Source organism: Columba livia, chromosome Z (genome assembly GCF_036013475.1).
Source record: "Columba livia isolate bColLiv1 breed racing homer chromosome Z, bColLiv1.pat.W.v2, whole genome shotgun sequence".
Classification (NCBI taxonomy): domain Eukaryota; kingdom Metazoa; phylum Chordata; class Aves; order Columbiformes; family Columbidae; genus Columba; species Columba livia.
In genome coordinates, this window is record NC_088642.1 from 35012266 (window position 1) to 35031961 (window position 19696).

At 41.0% G+C, this 19696-nt stretch overlaps 1 protein-coding gene across 8 annotated transcripts in view; it reads left to right on the forward strand.

Moving 5' to 3' along the window:
- SEMA6A (semaphorin 6A) overlaps positions 1-19696 on the forward strand; it is a 116336-nt gene that overhangs the window by 51803 nt on the left and 44837 nt on the right. For all 8 annotated transcript variants that reach the window (XM_005506219.4, XM_021292549.2, XM_005506220.3 and 5 more), the window contains exons 2-10: positions 180-317; positions 2989-3106; positions 8557-8617; positions 10090-10152; positions 11005-11106; positions 13890-13980; positions 16664-16783; positions 17829-17917; positions 18830-19047. In XM_005506219.4, the coding sequence (XP_005506276.1) occupies positions 218-317; positions 2989-3106; positions 8557-8617; positions 10090-10152; positions 11005-11106; positions 13890-13980; positions 16664-16783; positions 17829-17917; positions 18830-19047 (962 nt within the window). In that variant the 5' untranslated portion in view covers positions 180-217. The remainder of the gene's footprint in view (positions 1-179; positions 318-2988; positions 3107-8556; positions 8618-10089; positions 10153-11004; positions 11107-13889; positions 13981-16663; positions 16784-17828; positions 17918-18829; positions 19048-19696) is intronic.

Consider the following 19696-nt stretch of genomic DNA (forward strand, 5'->3'; position numbering starts at 1 on the left):
ACACTTGCCCGGTAAGGCAGTTTCTGCTTAGAAACATGAGATACCTCTGCAGGTACAGTGAGAGGCTTGACGGGGAGGAAAACTCCCTGTGCTTTCCATTGACTCTTTTTAGCTTTCTGTTTGCAGTGGTTAAAACGGCACAGACTGAAGGCGCTTAAGGCCTTGTTTGTCTTCCACAGGGTGAAGTGAAGAAGTGAAGCCTCCCAGCTGAACTACTATGAGGTCAGAAGCCTTGCTGCTATATTTCACACTGCTACACTTTGCTGGGGCTGGTTTCCCAGAAGATTCCGAGCCGATCAGTATTTCGCATGGCAACTGTAAGTATAAGAGGCCAGAAGAGTTAATTTACTTAATACTGATCGGGGGCCTTCAAGGCAATGCTATTTTGTTACGGTTGCAATAAATAAGGTGTTTTTTCTTAATGTCTCCAGATGAGCCAGTTTATGTTCTCAGATACTGATATAGGAACAGGACTTTTTCAGGTTGACACATTACTGGGTGGTAAACTGCTTGATCTTCCAAAAACATAGCCTTTGTCCTTTGCAAACAGAGACACTTCAGTAGCATAATCAAACCAAATATCTTGATCTATCCTGCAGCAAAGGAAGGAAGCCTCCTCCCCTTCCTGCCCCTTAATCCAAGTGTTCTTCACCTGACTTGTGAAAATGTAGTTCTGGATAACCAGTGAAACATCTCAGACTGTCAAGCATAATACACTAAAGTAACTGAGCTCTGAAAACATAATTCTTTGGTCTAATACACATACTTGAACTTATTTCTTTAGAGCTCTCACAGATTCCACTTTAGCATTAGTTATTTTTTGCTAAGCTGGAAATGTAGCAAGAAACCAAATCAAGACAAAGAATCTTTTGTAAGAGAATCTCTCTTCTTTCTTACTGGCAGTAATTGGCAAACTCTCCAAAATCTAGAGTAACACTGACAACTGCAAGTGTGTGTTGAGATTTGGTGGTTAAACAGGTGAAGAGCTTTCTGTGCCTTTTGCCATGCAAGTCAGGCTTAGCATAACTGATTCTTTCACGTTTACCTCCACTCAATTACAGTTACTGTAAAGAAAAGTCTTCTGAAGTCCCAAAGGCTCAGATATTTTAAACAAATTCTAGTGTGCGACTCTGTAATAGTATGCTAAAGAGCAGGAAGTCAGCAGTGAGCATGCTTAAGTCTACTTTGGGTCAGGAACTTTAATTTAATCTCTTGATTGTCCTCGCTTACTGTGCTTTGGGTTGGCCTTGGCACCCATAAGCTTGTCTGTCATGGGTAAGACCGAGCTGAAAGACAGAATCCAGGGGTGCGCTTGATGTGCTCCAAATGCTAATAGGCATCTGGGATACAAGAGCAGGACAGAAGTGCTCTGAAGCACACCCTGCTGAAACATGTCTAGTGTGAACACTAGGTCTTCAGCACCAACATTTTCATCCTCCAGAAGGGTGATGCTAATCATCACTGCTAATGCAGAAATAGCCAATCTTGATCCCTTTGGAGAAACAGAACACAGAATAACTCCTTCCTCTGCAGCTCAGCATGCTGGAAGGCACATGAATGAACAAGAACCCAGCTCATAGTATAACAGATCTGTGAGTTACAGAGGAAACGCTATTGGACAGAGACCAGCTTGACAGTTAAACTTGGAATTTTGCATGTAGGACTTGGTCAGAAGGAATAAGCTTCTGAATGTAGATCCTGCCTGGGTTTATCTTAATTTGTTCCTCCAAGAGTTCTCAGTATCTCATTTGCAGGGATGTTCCTGTTTCTCTAGTTTTATCACTAGGCTTTCTGACACATGGCACTCTCAAGTGCTTGGCTGAAGCCAAAGTACAATCAATACTTTGACCAAGCTTAACAGGAAAATTACTCTGAAAGGACAATAGCTGAAAACACTACAGCAGTAGCTTAGTTTCTGAGGAAACAGACTCCCTCCAACAGCTCCGTGTTTCTGTGAAAGCATATTGACGGGGAAGAGGCTCAGGCACAGCTAAATGCTAGTCAGCTCTCTATAACATGCACATGCAGCAGTTCTGCATTGATGATGATGCTCGTCAGAGGTTTATCCTCCTCCTGTCTTCTGTCATTTTATTTACATAACTAGCTCCCTAGTCTGTGCATCTAGGTGTCATGATCATGTATGTATATGTATGAAGTCCAACAGCAATGTGGCTCGTGGTCAGAAGTGTTTACAGTTGCTGTAGATTGTACAGACAGATCTTTGGAGCAGTAGCACATTCTGTGTATGCTGAGATTGCACCAAAAAAATCATGGGAATAGAGTGAATGTCGTTGCTGCCTGGTGGAGTGGGGCATAAAGCTAACTTGTTCATAGCATAAGCTTAGTACAGGGCTTCCAGTCAGTATTGTTGTCCAGTTGCCAGAAGAACTGGAGTATCAGACTGGTTGCCAAAATAATATGCAGTGACTTTCATTTTATAAAGTTCAAGTGGTGGTTTCCCACCATTTCTCAGAAATCCCCACAGCTGTTCTGTGGTGGCAGTCCAATCCTGTAGGAAAACCAGGGAGCTGGAAGCTTGAACCAAGGAGAGCCAAGTCTTTTGCTTTAACCACTACCATTCCAGTTACTGTGATGATTGATGGGCCACTGTGAAACCCCTTTGTCCTGCTATACACACTTTGGCAGCTAGGAGCGAGCATTTAAGCTCTGCAAGCAGTGAAAGAAAAGCTGTGAAGAAGTACTGTGTACCTTTATGCCAATAGCGCCAGAACGGCTTTACGCTCTAAAAAAACTCACATTTTTTGTTTTCTACAAAGGTGATGGGTTTCTCCTTTGCAGCTGCAAAGACTGTAAGCTTCAAAAACGCTCCAGCCCTCTGTGCTCATGCCTTCCAAGCCCAGGCCATGGCCCCAGGGCAAAACAGAAGCCACAGGTTTTGACTGTAGCTGGACCCCATAGAGCTCTGTGTTGCATGGTTTCAGCTTAAGATTCTCTTTTGACCCTGTTTTTTTTTTTCCCTTCCCGCAGATACAAGACAGTATCCGGTGTTTGTGGGTCACAAACCAGGGCGGAACACTACGCAGAGGCACCGGCTGGACATCCAGCTGGTCATGGTCATGAACAGGACTCTCTACGTTGCTGCTAGGTCAGTGGTCCCCTGCTCAGCCATGCCTCCCTTGATGCTTTCAAAGGAGGAAGGAGAAGACAAGGCATACTCTGAGTTCTTTTCTGCTCACCGTGTTATTTTTAGGATTTTCATGACTAAGAGAGCAGTTTGCAGCCTGTTAGTAAAACATATTTGAAAGCTTGTTAGCTGATCAACTAAGGTTCAGTTTTGCAAGGTGCTGGGAGAGTTCTTTCAGGACTACACACCTCTGCCTTTCTTTGAGTCCAACAAGAGTGAAGTTGCCAGAGAAATTGTTCAGCCCAATGGAGGAGAGAGTCTGTCATCACCCTGTAATTTTGTTTGTGCACACCATTAATGATATATTTTAGAGAATGATTCTAATGGTGCACAAATACGTGTTTAGATAAGGGTTATTAAACTGTAACATTGCTGGCTTAGGCATGTTTTTAATATCTTAAGACAAAAAAAAAGAAATAAACATGTTTGCTGCTTTTTTGTTGATGTACCTGGTGAGGTTAATTGAATTTGGTGTCTGGATTTTTTTGGAGAGCTGTACTGTGTGCCTTTTTAGAAAAATTGCATATAAGGCCACTCATTCAGTTTGCCTACCTCAGCATGGCACCATCAGTTTCAGTGTAGCTACACCAATTTACACAGCTGCCAACCTGGTACAGATATGACATTAACACTTCCTCTCCCTGCCTGTTGTTAGCGAAGGAAATTGACTGAGAATTACCTGATGGAATCCTAGACTGGGAATTACCTGGTGGTCACAAGACAAATACAAGAAAGGTCCAGGTTAGCAAGAGTGGATAGTCCAGTTTAGGAGCTCTTGGACCCAGACCTTATTTGGGACCTCCCTGCAAGCTGCCCCTCTGGTAACAGCATATTTCCTGACAGTTTTCTGATCTTTCTCCTCCATCAGTGAAATATGCACCCTTCTGTGTGTACCACAGAGAGCCAGGCTGTTGCTGCAGATGGGAGGGGTGGTGGGTGGGATGGCCAGGAGGTGAGAGGGAACAGCTGCTGAACAGGCAGCCTCTCGCTACCAGCCCTGTCCTCAAAGCCCTTGGCAGCCTCCAGGAGCTGCCTGGCTTCCTTTTCAAACAGCCACTGCCCATTTTCTGGGTGGTCGCATGTGTCCTGTGGTGGAGGTCTGTCTGTTGATCTCCATTCCGCACCAAGTAATTAGTTGCATTACACGAGCAGAAAGCTGGTTTTTACATGGTCATGTCCATGGCTTCAGGAAGACCACAGTTTGACCTGCTGACCTACTCAGGTGTTGCAGCCGTACCTGCTAAATGCAGCTTCTTTCGGTTTCCCACACATGCCAGTTTGTAGGAGATCTGGGTGTCAGAGTTCTGGGTTCTCACTCATAGAATCATAGTATAGTTCGGCTTGCAAGGGACCTTTAAAGGTCATCCAGTCCAATGCCCCTGCAATGAGCAGGGACATCTTCAACCAGATCAGGTTGCTCAGAGCCCTGTCCAGCCTGACCTTGAATGTCTTCAGGGATGGGGCATCTACCAAGAATCTGGGCAACCCATGCAAGTGTTTTAGCACCGTCATTGTAAAAAATTTCTTCCTCATGTCCAGCCTGAATCTCTCCTCCTTTAGTTTAAAATCATCACCCCTTTTCTTATTGCAACAGGCCCTGGTAACAAGTCTGTCCCCATCTTCATTACAGGCCACTTTTAAGCCTAATGCTAAGCCCTTGCATCAAGTCCAGGCAAAGAGCGTGCATCCTTCCACGGGAGCGGCAGTGGCATTGATCTGTAGGGCTCCAGGAGTGGGCATCCGCACAGCAGGGCCTCCCTATGCTTTGCCTGAGCTTAGGGCTTACTGTTTTTACTGCATTTAGTGTAATAATTAGCGGGGTGAGGGAGCAGGCTGAAGGGGTTTGAGAGGTGGTGGCAGGATTTCCTCCTTTTCATGGCTGAGTTCCATTTGCTTTCCTTATTTGTTTTCCTTTAAATTAGAAAATCATTTGCAGTGAGAAGGTGGTAAATCCGCTTTGTGTATTTTGCTTTGCTGTATTCATAGCTTGTTCCCAGACTGAGACTGACGCAATTAGACTGTCACAGGGCCCAAGCAACTGCTATTACAGCAGGAAAACCCAGATAAACCTTTTGGAAAATGAAACCATGGTGTGCACAGATTATATAATGAATGCTAATATTTGGAGGATAGTATGTGTACTGGTATGTGAATATGCATTCTTATGTATTATATGGTTATATATTTGTATAAAACCATTTACTACAATAAGAGTGCTTATATACTGTTAGTGGCTAGTGACCTACAAAAAAGAATAAAGACCTGGTCTGTTGTGTACTTACGCAAGCCCAAAAGATCTTCTTACACTCTTTTCCGATGTTAACTCAAAAACTCTTTTGACGTATTCTTTGCCCCCTCCACGTGTTAGTGAATAAAATCCCTGCTGGGCTGAGAAGCCTGTGTGACACAAGTTAAAATTCAAAGGTCTTTTTCTATCTTTAAGTAATAAACTTTAGAAAATTAGTCATCCTTTAGTAACTAGTGTGAATGAAAATTTATAACTGCAATACTGCATCACCTTTAGAGGTAGTAGTAAATCTAGAGACTGAAGCAGCTGCGTACACAATCAAAGGTGTTTCTCAAAGAATTTTGTTACAAGATTCATTGAAAACTGTAGCTTACATAAATCCCTTAGCTATCATATCAGATGTTGCTTTCATGCTGGTGTTTTTAGACACTGAAATACAGTGATGCTAAGTTTATGTTTGTACCAGTTACCTGAAAAGCAGTCAAATAATTAAATGTTGAGAGTTTCTATTTGGGGGTCGTTTGGTTTGGCTTTTTTTGTTTGTTTGCTTGTTTTAGGAAATACAGCTTTTGCTTTGCAGACAGTTTCCCTGTGCAGAAGACAACTAACTCAGATTTGAGAACCGCTAACACGTTATTACTAACCAACTTGGCGTAGAATAAAATTTCTGTCTTTCAGTTGCTTGTTTTGTCACACAGATTACGTGCCTCCTGTATTAGCTATTAACACATGAAATTTCGTATTGCTTCAGGAGGGCTTTATTTCGTATTTTCAGGCAGAGATATGCAGCCAGTATGAATTAGAGCAATTCAGCCAAAACCCATGAAGCCGCGCTGTCTGAATATCTGGCTTGCAGTCTGGAAAGGACCAGCTCTATTTTCTTTTTTCTCGTGGGAAGGGTACTCTTTCACTGTCTCTCTCACGCTCACCCACACCAGCGCACACACACCCTTTTCCAAGTTTGCCATCTCTCCTCCTCCCATTGTCTTCTGGGGTGGCAGCTTTTGTTTGCAGTATCTGTCACCCCTCATGTGTATGTGCAAAACGTTTTTTTGAGCCCACAAAGCCCCTGGATGGCTCCCTCCTCATTTGCAGTTACACATTTCCAGACGATGCACCAAGCGGCCAAGGGTCAGGCACAGCCGGTGGCATTATTTAAATTCCCTTCCTCCACAAGATTACGCCATGGCAACAAAACCCGCTTCTGCTGACTGGAGGTGGGAAAAACGGAAGCTCTAGGATTAAGTCAATTTGTGTTAGAATAACTTAATTAGCAGGGAGCTGTGAGCTGTACGCATACCACAGCTAGTAGGTAGTAGGAGTTGGGCAGCAGTGGGAAAAGGAGGGCAAGGACAATCCCACATTGTCTGTGGTTAGAGAGCCCTCCCCTGAATCTGACAGCTCTTTCGCTCTCTGCTGACTTTGTCAGCACTACGTTTCACATACGGCATGGGAAAATATGTAATTTGCCTGATACTCACCCTCTTTCTGACGATCCCGTAACTTAGCATCTGAGTTCTCTTTGAGCTGTTTCTTGAACCAGGAAACTAAGTCCCCTGGAAGCTGTTTCATTGAGAGTGGAACTAAATAACTCAGACCTCATTCTGAATACCACCACTGTATGTTCTAATTGTCTTGTTTAAAAAGAAAAAATCATAACCACTGGAAAACAAGACTGATTATTAAAATCAAGAGTGGTGCTGGAAGAAGGCTTTTAGAGTACCAACTGCACTTAATTTGCAATTCAAGAGATTTTGTTCTCACTTTTATATAGTAGGAGTGACAGCAGCACAGAGTGATGTACATAAAAGGGGAACCATGCCGTAATCTATGAAGCTGATATCATGCTAATAGGTAGTTTTAGTCCAGCTCCAACCCTGACCACTGCTCCGCCAGTAAAGTCAGGCGAATAATAAACTGAAGCTTTAAACCGATCTTGGAAGTAAATGGCAGCTTCGGTTTTACAGAGTCTGGAGGAGAAGAAAACCCACAACCCCACAGTTTGGCATCCTACAAAGCAAACAGCCTCAAGCACCATATCAGAAGTAGATTTTTAAAAGCCAGTTCTCCTCAACAATGCTGCCTTTTTTCTCCATGTGAGAGAAGTGTTGCTTATTCCTCTTATAGCAGTGTATTGTGTTCGCTTTATTTAAAAGACTGAACGATTTCCTCAAAATGCAGTAAAATGAAGCTAACCTTGAGAGCAATGATTTCTAAAATGGAATCCTGCTATCAGTAAACCCCTCCAGTGCTGTGGATCATGCTCCAAATGCACAGCTTCTTGCATTTTGAAAAAATCCAATGTTATTTCAAGAAAAAATGAGATGGTCAGTCCCAATATGTGTGGTGGTTACTAGACTGTGGTTTGGTGGGATTTTCCAGATTTTAAGTTCCATACAGAAGATGTCATTGTTCTCAGCTTACACAGATGAGAATGTTTAAATATATGTACCTGAGTAGCTGAGCCTATTTCGTCTTTTCAAGGAGGGACTGGCAGCTAACAATAGAGAGGGGACAGCTTCTGTGAATTTTGTTTTAGAGGAGTGTTTTACAGTTTTGTTTGGCCACCAGTGTGTGAAGAAAATAATGCCTTCTAGGAATAGTTTTGTGGCTGTCAGCCTTTTGCCTACCATACTCTCAATGAAATTATCATAGCTGAGGTTAGATGCGTAATTAAAAGACAAAAAAAACCCAAAAAACATTAACCTCTTTTTAACCCTGAATGGCTGTATGTGAGACAGTGACTGCCAGCCCAGGAATCTGGCAAAGGTTGCCTAAGCTATTGTAGTTGATTTCAGGATCCATAAAAACAACATTTGCATATTAGATCATGCAATCTGCCCTAGGACCTATAGAGCAGAAATTATATGAGGCTCATCTCCTTTCCAAAATTTCATTTGTTCAAATAATTACTTTTGGGAAGGAATCTTGCTTTGAAGTTTTCTAGCATTTTTCTTTTGTTCTTTATGGGAAGGAAGACAGTTTATATATGAAAGTGCTTTTCTGGGAGAAGTAAGCAATACTGTCAGTAATGTTCCCTGGTAAGACCTGTGATATTTTTTTGATGGATTATGGATTATGTTGTGATAGATAGTTCTCTTCATAGAAAATGAACTGTCTGACTACTCTATTTGACTTTGCATTCATTTGCTTTTGTTTACAGGGACCATATTTATACTGTTGATATGGACACATCACATACAGAAGAAATTTATTTTAGCAAAGTAAGTAGCTTTTATCATCATCCAGAAACCAAGGACACTAGAACAAGCTTCTAATAAATAGGAAGATGACGTTGTTTCAAATAACTCGCCAGCACTGCTATAAAAACTGTAATAAGCAAGTAGGATGGCATTGCTAATCATATTTGGGGAAAGCTAGAATAGCAATCATGTCCTCTGTAAATTTCTGATAAGTGATTCAGCTGGGCTGATAAGCAATCCGTACTGAAATACAGTGAGGTCCCTGGTGGAACATCTGTCAAACATCTATTCATTTATATTCAGCAGTTTCTGTAACAGCTATACTATCCCAATTAAGTATACTGAAACTTTCATCATAAAAAGCAAGTGCTATTTGCATATTTTCATGCACACAAATTTTATTCAGTCATGCAAGTACTCACTAAATAAAATCTTATTATAACAGCACTTTGTAGATTTATTCACATTATTTCCATGGGAAGTTACATTCAAACTATGAAGAGTTTTGTCTGCATTACCATATTGTATATTAACATAAACATACTAGAAATAATCTCCTTTCAGCTCCTTTGCATTGCGTACACATTGTGTAATATGTGCCAAACAGAGCCTTGGTCCAGCAGAGTATCATATGAATTTGGGCACTGGTGAATTCCACTGTAGGAGTGGAGAGTGTTTAATTATAACTATCAGTGATGCTGAAGATGAGCCTATGACCAATTACTTGTCAAAAAGTGATGGTACCAGCTTGTAATGGAAATGAACATTCGTGGTTACAGTTTCAGCTTGGGGCCCTTCATGAATGCACAGTGCCTCAGTTTACTGATGGGCAACACTGTCAGGACTGTCATGGCTATAGTGTCTAAGGTCTTACAGTCTTGGGCCAGGTGTTTTTAAATAAAGTTTTGTTTTAATTAATCAGCCCACCCACATTTGACCACTCCCAAAACTCACCGCAAAAAAGTCCAGGCTAGGACCTCTAAGTGTTCTGGAGGAAGAGTATTAGCAGATAAAATCAGCAGCATCTTGATAGGTGGAGAACTCTCTGAACCTGTTAGCTGGCTTGAAGTGATAAGAATTACCTGTATTTTATTTATTTGCTAATCTAAAATTTGATTTAGAAACCAGTTAGGGTTTATAGTCCATAAATGTTTATTCTGATTTGCAGAGCAATATCAAATTAAAAGAAGAGAGCATCTAGTACTTCTAAGAAAAGTCCACATATTTTTGAAAATTTGCCTATTGCTGAATTCTTTTGGTTCAGGCTTTAAAAAATGGGATAGGTTTCTAGTTTAAGGAATAGATGGAAACACAAAATTAAGTGAATGCTCCACATCACTGATCTTTCATTGTTGTGGTGAATTAATCATGGAGAAAGGGTGAAGAAAGCTTTCAATAAATGTATGTTCAACAGCTACTCTTCCCTAAGGGACTTCTGAAATCAAATTCAACAGCCTCTGGAGTCTAATTGATTTCTTTCTTGATCTTTGCAGAAATTGACATGGAAATCTAGACAAGCTGATGTAGACACATGCAGAATGAAGGGAAAACATAAGGTATGCAATTTTCTTCTCTTCTGCATCTGCCACTTTAGTTTAGTTGCTTCACTATTATCTTGGGCTGCTGTCTGTGATGTGGAATGGATCATGCCATTCACTTCTTGCCAGTAATTGCTTTTTCTATCAACTTACTGAAGGCTTTAATTTGCACAAATAGTTTACTTTTAATGTGATAAAACATTATGACAGGAGCCACAGCAATATCCTGAAATACTTAAAGCAATGGGGATTTTGGACATAGTGCTTAGTGTACTGATTTTGCTTACCATTGCCTCAAAAGCTAAGTGCTGCTGTCTATCCCCCTGCAGAAATTTACAGAGAAGTTTGCATAACACATGAGAAAGCATGAATGGGTGCAGTTGTAGAAGGACTGTTCCTCACACCAATTTTACCCTACCGTAACCTATAAATAGCACAAATGCTATCAGAATTAGATGCATGCTCTTTGATTCTTTACACCTGCTTCCCCTTCTGGTTACAGATGCTTTATGCCAATACATTGCATTGGTGAGGCTACTGTCTTACAGCAACATAGATGAGAAGGTCACGTTTTTCACTCTTGAGAGAAACAATAGTATTCAAACAAAATTCACCTGTGTGAACAATAGCAATATCTGAGCTATAATATGAATAAGATATCTTCAGTTCTTTGTAACCACTTTTAAATGACTGGAATATAAATCGTGTTTTGCTTATTGTCAGTTAAACATAGTTGAAATGAAGCCCAGAATATCACAGTGGCTACCAGCCAATTTCATTTTAGACCTGACAATGAATAATCATGGCATAAAAATAAAACCAGACACCTAAAATGCAGTAGCTGAAATACTTTTTATTATTTTTCTTCAGGATGAATGTCATAATTTTATTAAGGTTCTCCTAAAAAGAAATGAGGATACATTGTTTATCTGTGGAACAAATGCATTCAACCCTTCTTGCAGGAACTACAAGGTATGTCGTCTGTCTGTGGGATTTCATTTATGCCTTATCTTTCAGTTGGATTTATTGTGACTGTGCTGGCAATTGCATGCGCTTGTCATTCAACAGAGCATCATTTAACTCTAGCATTTATCCTGGCTTGTTGCAATGCTACAGAGTTCAATGTTGATTGAATTTCTGAGGATTGCTCAGATTGATTACCTACTTCTTTGCAACTCCTGCACATCAGAGTTTATTGCCACTTTGCATTGCCCTCCATAGGTGCGGAGTCCTTCAGATCACTGCTTGGGAAGGTAGTAACTCCTCAGAAAGTTACTCAGCTTGTCACTGACATGCACATCAAGTCGTAGACTGCTGCTGAGTTTTACCTGTGGGGCAGCACATTTTCAGTGTCTCTGTTGTACTGTTCTAGATCCCAAAGCCAGTTCTCAAGCCACACTTGAGGGCTTGGCACAGCAAAACCTGGGAAAATTAGTGTTGGGGATCTGGCAGATATGGAAGCTGTGGATATCTTACAGTGTTGTGTGCTTTAAAACTGACTGACAGCAGATCTCCTCAGGGAAAAGTACAGCAGGAGGGTAACATATTCCTTACTAGCTGGGGATCTGCAAAGCCAAAACATTATCTAGAGCACTGTAGAAATCTGTTCTGGTCCATGGATGCTCAACATTAATCTTTGACCCCAGTTTCTTCCTTTGATTTACTGTGTCCCCATAATCTTCATTTTAACAGGATCCATTTATTAAAATGTTTTCCATTTTCTCAGGCTTGCATCAGTATAATCATATATAACCCCCAACAGTGGATGTCCCTGGAGTAGCTTTGAAATGAATTCACTTAGGACCTTGGTATCCAGACTCTGCTTTTTGAAGCACTGCTGTGGCCCACAGGACATTTCTCATCCTTCTTCAGGAAAAGGGACATTTAGCTTCATTAATGGTGCTTCTGATAAAGTCACAGCACAATTCTGATTCATTTAAGTGGGTTCGGTGTTATTGCAAAAAAAAGAGTAAAGACATTAACAGCTAGGAAAACTACTTCCTTAGTGGTATTCATTGTGGCTGCTGCTATTCCTTGCTTTTTTTGCAATGCTGCTTTACCTTGTTTAGCCACTGTGATGGCTATAATCTAGGAAATACAGGAGAGAAGCTCAGCATAATCTTTTCTTTCAGTCTGTGGAGGAAGAATCAAATTTGAATAAAAATACAAGCCTGCATCATGGTAACCGTGTGGTACACGTAGCTGTTTTGTTAACAGCCATTTCTTCTTTTCTTCCTTTCCTTGCATCCCGCTCCTAGTATGCAATGAAGCTTCTTGGTCTCAGTGCTGTATTTAGCCTTCCACCACGGTTAATCATTTTTTAGCTCTCAATACCATTAATGTGGCTAACAAATCTCAAGCAGTCCCCTTTCTAGAAAGTGGTATTTTAATACAAATACAGATTTCCTTGGCATCCTGATGTGAGGGATATAAATGGCCCTCCTTATCCTTACTGCAGGTGTTTCATTCCCTGTGGTGCCTCTGCAGCTGCCTCACCTGTTACTGAGCAGAGCGGCTGACTATGACACCTCTGGGGGTCAGCAGAAGGTCTTTCCAACACCTGCCGTGGCTTCTCCTCCATGTATTTCTGCATTGTATTGGTAGAGCACTAAAGATGTGCCAAACAGAAAAGAGGGCTGTCCCTCCAACCCTGCAGATGGAAGTGTGGACAAGCCTGGGGTGTGAGGCTCGGCACAGGGAAAGTTGCTCAGGACTGTAACTCCTTTGCTCTCACTGTCATGTCAAATGCATTTCAGTCCTTGAGTGAACACAACTAATTCCCTTCAGAGTGGATTTTGACAGGAAGGATACATGACAGAAAACAAATGATGACAAATCATCCACTGGAGGACTTGGGTGCTGTAACATATGAGCTAAAAGTTGATTGGAGTAGTTAATGGTGCCAGGTGGGTTATTTTTCATGCTCTGTGATTCTGTACTGTATTTGATTTATACAGTATGAGCTGCTGAAGTTACCTGAATATGCTAGAAAGAATCTTATTCCCAAAATACCATAGTATAAGAATCTTAAAGTGGTGAGATCTTTACCTTTCCCCTGCAGCTCACTAAACCGTCTTGAACTTAGCGTAAAGTTGATCTGTATATTCGTATCATTGTCAGTGCCCAGGGTGAATTTATTTCCCAGGAGTTACACTTAAGACTCAGATTTTACAGTTCCTGCACAGATTAATTCTTGCCTGATGGTAAAAGGATTTCTCCATGACACAGACTCAACTGATACAGTAAGACTTGGAGAGCATCCTTCTGAGTATGTAAATCAAGGAAGAGAGCACCACTGTTGAGACTAGAGCAGAAAGATCTCCGGACTTCGGGGAGAAAAATGCACACACAGATAATTGTCCCAGTGTTGTTTCTTCTGACTGCTGTGGCTTGCAGTCTTTTCTGTGTATAAGAGCGCTTCTGTTGGATCAGTGTTGAGGATAAATTTTGAATCCTTGCCAGAACTACAGACCACATAGACTGCTACAGTTCAACAGTAAGCTTGTGTACTGATAAAATATAGACTGAAGACTTTTGTAAAATGTGCCGGGGTAAGACTGATTAGCTCAAAAAGAATGCCTGACTTACTGGGCACGCTTTTTTCAGACTGGTTGTATTTAACACGGTGATTTTTGTCAGGTGCTTAATTCATAGTCAGGAGCACAGTTAGAGAAAGGACCTTCCTCCCTCCCCAGAAAAGAAACACTGTCCTATGCCTCATCCTGGGTAAGAAGTTTTGTTTCTGTGCCTTTCAGATGGATACCCTGGAGTTCCTGGGAGATGAATTCAGTGGAATGGCCAGGTGCCCCTATGATGCAAAGCATGCCAACATTGCTTTGTTTGCAGGTAAAATGTGGGAGATAAAACTTTTTACTTTCTGTCTTGCAGCCCAGCCTTGCCGTAACACTGTGTCTCTTGAGTCCAGAATGGCAAAATCTAGAAGGTGGCAAAGGGAGTGAATACTGACTAAAAATAGGGGGCATAAGGAAATCACTAGGACAGAAGCTTTCCCTTCTCTGGAATTAACTTCACTGCCATAAATATTGCCTGAAGACTCAGTTTCCTGGTTCGATATTTCGCTATTCCCTGTGTTCATGACAATATAGTGCCAGACCAGCATGAGGCACAATTCCTGGCTGCATCTGGCTTCTGTGAAAGTCAAGGAAAGTCAAGGCTTGTGAGAACTTTTATGAGGAGTGGGCATGATGTTCTTTTTAACAACTCTAAGCTTAAGTTAACCTTCATAATAAAAGGAAGTTAGGGAACATGCTGTGATGTACCCTTTTCTAGGTCTAGAAGGAGAGGGAAGGTGATTTTCTTTTAAGCAGAAAACATCTCAGTGTGGTGTTACCAGCTGTTGTAGACGAAAGAGAGAAGTGTATGCAGCAGAATATGGTTAACTCTGATTTCTACTACAATAATTTTTGAAAGTGAGTGCTTATTAATCAGGTTAATTTGGGCTGTTGATTGTGAAAAGGTATTTTTGTACCTCTCTTCGTGAATCATCTGCTGTAAAAGGAGAGATTTTGTAGCAGGTTGCAGGTTTGTTTTGTTTTGTTTTGTTTTTTCACTCTCTATAGTATAAATAAATTAGTCATTTTATTTCAAAAATAATGGTGATGATCATGGTGGTAGTATGTAATTTCCTGATAATAGTCAAAAGCACATAAAGTAGAAATTCTCTGATTGCAACAGGTAATTCATAAACCATGAAAAGAGAGAGACATCTTTAGAGAAAGATTTATCCCCTGTGTCTCAGATTCCCTATCCTTAGGGCAGTCTGAATCGTCTTTCAGAAGGGCCTTTCTCACTATACCGGCCAAGAAGGTGTTTAGAAGGTGTTTATGACAAACTTAATGTAAGCATCTGCCTTGCATACAGCTGAAATTTGGTAAGACTCCCACTCTGTCACTGTAGAAGTCATTGTATTATTTGAAAATAAAAAGAATATTTATATAAATTATTTTACTCTTTCATGATGATTCAGAATAAATTTAATACTGTTCAAACAAATTTTTGTAGAATAGATCCTGTAACTCTGCTAGCTTCAGAAAAATCACGGTTTGATCTGACATTGATACTCATGATAACTTTTCAGAGTGCAGTGAAAAAGCAGTTTCACAGCAGTTTAGGGCACTAATCCAGCTCATCTGAGTCTGTTGGGTGCGCTTACATGAATATGGCTCTTCTTGCAGCCTGTAGCTATTCCAGCTGATATGTGCAAATTGTAATTGATCACATGGTATTCAGGAACTTGGCAGGAAAGAAAATAAATGTGTGATTGTATTAACGTGAGTTCAGATATCCCTATCTAAACAATTAATCTTTTTATTCTATTTTAAAATTGGTTTTAGTATCTGCTTTTTTCCTAATTGTTTTTTCTGGTTTTCCTAAGAAAAAGCCCATTTTTAAATAGCCACATAATGATGGGAGTTGTGGGGCTCAGAACAAAAAGTACAGTCCTGCTAATAACAAACAGTCTTATTTTTACATTTTGAGCTGAAATTAAATGTTGTCTGTAAGTGCAATGAGGAGAGCTTGACCAACAGAAGCCTTTCTGCTTTGTCCCAGATGTTTCCTCAGCACTGGTGCCTTCAAGGCCCAGCACTCAACATAATCTCCATCAAACGAGATGTAGGCCATTCTGATTTTTATGTAGACACAACAGAGACACAAGTTGCTGTCCTCCTGCCATGCTGCTTATGCTCCCACCAGATATCATGTTCCAAGATATGGTTCACACACGAAAACAGCCCTGTACAGTTGCCATGACCTGCAAACAGATTAGACAACAAATATAATTTTAAAATGTTGTTGGAGCTCATGCTTTTACCTCCTGGTAGTTTTGCATCTTTTGCTTGTCCTTGGGGTGCCACTTTGTAGACACTTTCTTATCACTTGTCCTCCAGGTCTTTAAGAGAGAGGAATGCATAATTCAGGCAGGAAATGCCTAAAACACATTTTAGAAAAGAAACACAGATAGGCAAACCTCCTCTGCCCTCTCTTTCAATCCCTGTTTTGCCTGGACTCCCTGCATGCTATTTTATTTTTTTGGTAGTGATATTTGGCAGCAGAGAAGAGCTCTCAAAGGGAGAAATTTGCATAAGTGTCAGTTAGCTTACAGTCCCTAAGACCTGTCTGGTTTGCCCTCCCCATTAAAACTAACACTTCTGTTGCAACTTCCCATATTTATTTTGCTCACATATGTAGGCAGAATTTATGAGCATTGAACCAGAGGCATGTGCAGGGAAACTGGATAGGGTAGTTCAGTTTGACTTACCTAAACTGGAGAAGAATTACTCCGTAAGGTCTCTTTTCCCACAGCATCCCTTTGAAATTATCTTTTTGAAAACAATGACTTGCATGTTCAGTGCTCAACCCCGTTTATCTAGCTGGATTTTTTTCCTTCAGTGTTCCTAAGGAGATTGTGATGATTTTGTTTGCCCCATCTCATTGGACTGATGAGAGAAAGCAATTACATTCTTTCTAATGCTCCTCCCCTCTTGTTTCTTCTTTCCTTGCTCCCCAGAGGGAAAGCTGTATTCTGCCACAGTGACCGACTTCCTCGCAATAGATGCAGTTATATACCGGAGCCTTGGAGACAGCCCAACTCTGCGGACAGTTAAACATGACTCAAAGTGGTTGAAAGGTAGATAAACAAACAAAACCAAGAAAAAGCGACATCGCTGATGAGAGTCTTGGATTCCTGACAGACCTCTGTGTCATTTCATTTCACCAACGCTTTCTAGAAGAAAGAAGGAGCTAAATTACATCTCTTACTTGCACTGATCTGTTTATCTCCTTCCCTGTTCTCCTGACCCCCCTGTTACAGGACCTAACAGAAACTGTGACCATGGTAGATATATATTCCAGCAAGCTTTCCAAGCTGAAATCCATCAGTTTACAGCTGTTGGATGTAAAGGTTGGAACTTGCATGGCTCTGTGTGCTTGGGCTGTGTTTGAAAATATTCCTGCCCCACACTGTGTTAGGCAACAGTCAGGGCTTCATGAAGTATAGAGGGTTTGTCCTGTAACATTAAGATTCATCAATGAAAATAAAATTATGGGAATATTTCACAATGCCGTTCTTTTACAGTTCTTGGGGGCTGTACAGCTGCCATTGAATTAGGCAATTTCTATGCTCTAAATGCCCTCATTGTTAAGAAAAGTGCTGTTTAGCTTCATGTAGGCGTTATGAATAGTTAGCATTTGGAGTGATTTTAACAGGGAGCAAAGCCATAGTTTGAAGTCTTTTTCTGCATGGAGAAATGTTTTGCCAGGTGTCAACTTTAGCTGTCCCACTTTGCTTGCTGCTGCAGACACATGTGGGCAGAAAGAGTTACATGGTTTGTTACTCCCTCCACACACAGCCTGCCTGCCATAAAGAGCACTGCTTGGACGCCTCAGGCATAGCCTTATATTGTCTCTTTACCTTTCCTCATACACCACATGGGCAGATATATTAGTAGGAGACGCTTTACTTTGCAGTGAGGCTGCACAGACTTGCCTCAGCTGTCCTGTCCCATGATGGTGTTTCTTGTGCAGTGGTGATGTTGCCAGTTACGGAAACTGAGCAAGTTTGCCTCATGCAGGCGTTTCACCTTTGGATGTTTAGCCTGAATGTATTCGATGTCCCTTTGCATGCTGTATGCTGTACATGCTGCCTAAACAGGATGTCTTGGGCTTTTTTCTAGAACCATACTTTGTCCAGGCAGTGGACTATGGCAATTACATTTACTTCTTCTTCCGGGAAATAGCAGTGGAGTACAACAGCATGGGAAAGGTAAGGGCAAAAACATCGCTTTGAATGACTTTGTCAGATTCAGGAGGAGGAAAACATATGCTATTCTTGGACCGATGCTGTTAGGAGTGACCTTGAGATGAGAACCATAAATCATGATGACAAGGTCATCATTTTGAGAAGATTCCTATTGCTCAAGCCAAAAGGTTGGTTGGAGTGAAACATTGCACTGTCTTGAAAGGAAGCAGGGTGGTTTCTTACAGTGATGGTAAATGTAAATGCTGGAATCTCTCTTCTCAAATCGTAAAAAGCACAGGGCAAATGTGGTTAATTCAGCATAGTAGGTAATTGTTAAAAATGGATTCCAAAGCAGGGAAATATTTTTCTTTCAGAAATCTGAATTGGAGTGCTGATTAAACAGCAGCAGGAATTCTGTGCTCTGCCATTCTGCAAAGAATAATTAAACACTTTCTGCATTTTTGCTAATTTCACAATAGCTTTCTGACTAAGCACTCAGAAAAGCTGACCAAGGTCACAAAGGTGGAGGGTGAGAATAAAAGCCCAGCAAGATTTGCATAGTTTTTAAGTGCTGAGAACACAAGAATCAGAGTAGGCAGCGTGGGTTGCAAGGATTGTGAATATAAAATGTGCTTTTGTTTGGGGAAATAGAAAGCTAAGCAGTCTGTATGGAAATGAGTTTTATATGGGTTGAGAACAGATATCCTGAAGGATTTATGGCTGTATAATAAATGCCACAGTCTTATCTTTTGCAACACACTGTTCCAAAGCTGAGTTTTTCTCTATTTCTTATTTGTCACAGATTATGGAAACGTGGGATTAAATTAAGCACCTTGCTGTGTTATTCCAAATGTTTGAAAAGCAGAGTTTCAACAAAGTCTTTTAGTTTAAACAAACATTTCATTTTCTCCATTATTTTCGCCCTACTGCTTCCAGGTGGTTTTCCCAAGGGTGGCTCAGGTTTGCAAAAATGACATGGGAGGATCTCAGAGAGTGCTGGAAAAACAGTGGACTTCCTTTCTCAAGGCTCGTTTGAACTGCTCAGTTCCTGGCGATTCACACTTCTACTTTAACATACTGCAGGCAGTTACAGATGTTATCCATTTCAACGGCCGGGATGTTGTTTTAGCAACCTTCTCCACTCCATATAACAGGTAATTGGCACAATAACCTTTTACCTTCTCCTTCCTTAGTGTTTTGCTTTTCACTGCATTTTCTTTTTGCTTTATGAAGGTACAAGAAGTGATTGTTCATACAATGTAATCATTATGTACCATGCACTTACTGATAGTTTGTGCTTCATTTTAAGCTACCCTGGTATTGCTTACTGCGTTTTATATCTGGTAATTTAGAGCAGGTTTCTGCCATTTACTACCTGGATATGTTCCCTGGCTGCACTTTTCTTTACGTGGGGATAGTTTAGACCAGCCACCAAGACATTTTGCAGCATGTAACTTTCAGAATGTTACTCCAAAGAGAATTCTTTTTTTCCCTCACAGAGAAGGGACTTGATCTGTCTTGTTTACATCTAAACCCCCTAGAACCATGTTAGTGCTCCTTCCTTCTATTTCATGCATCCCTACTGACTCTTGCGTTTCTCCGGGGAGAGACAATATCCTACACCATTCTGCTGGCTGGGGAGGAGGCTCCTCAGAACACCTGTATTTCATTGTTCTCCTGGTTTTACAAAAGCGTCGGTTCATCTGCAAAGAATTTATAACCATTACAGGTTTTAACATGCTTCTCCAGAACTTGTTAGGAGAGTAACTGTATCTAATTATTGAGGTCTCCCAGAGAAGTTAA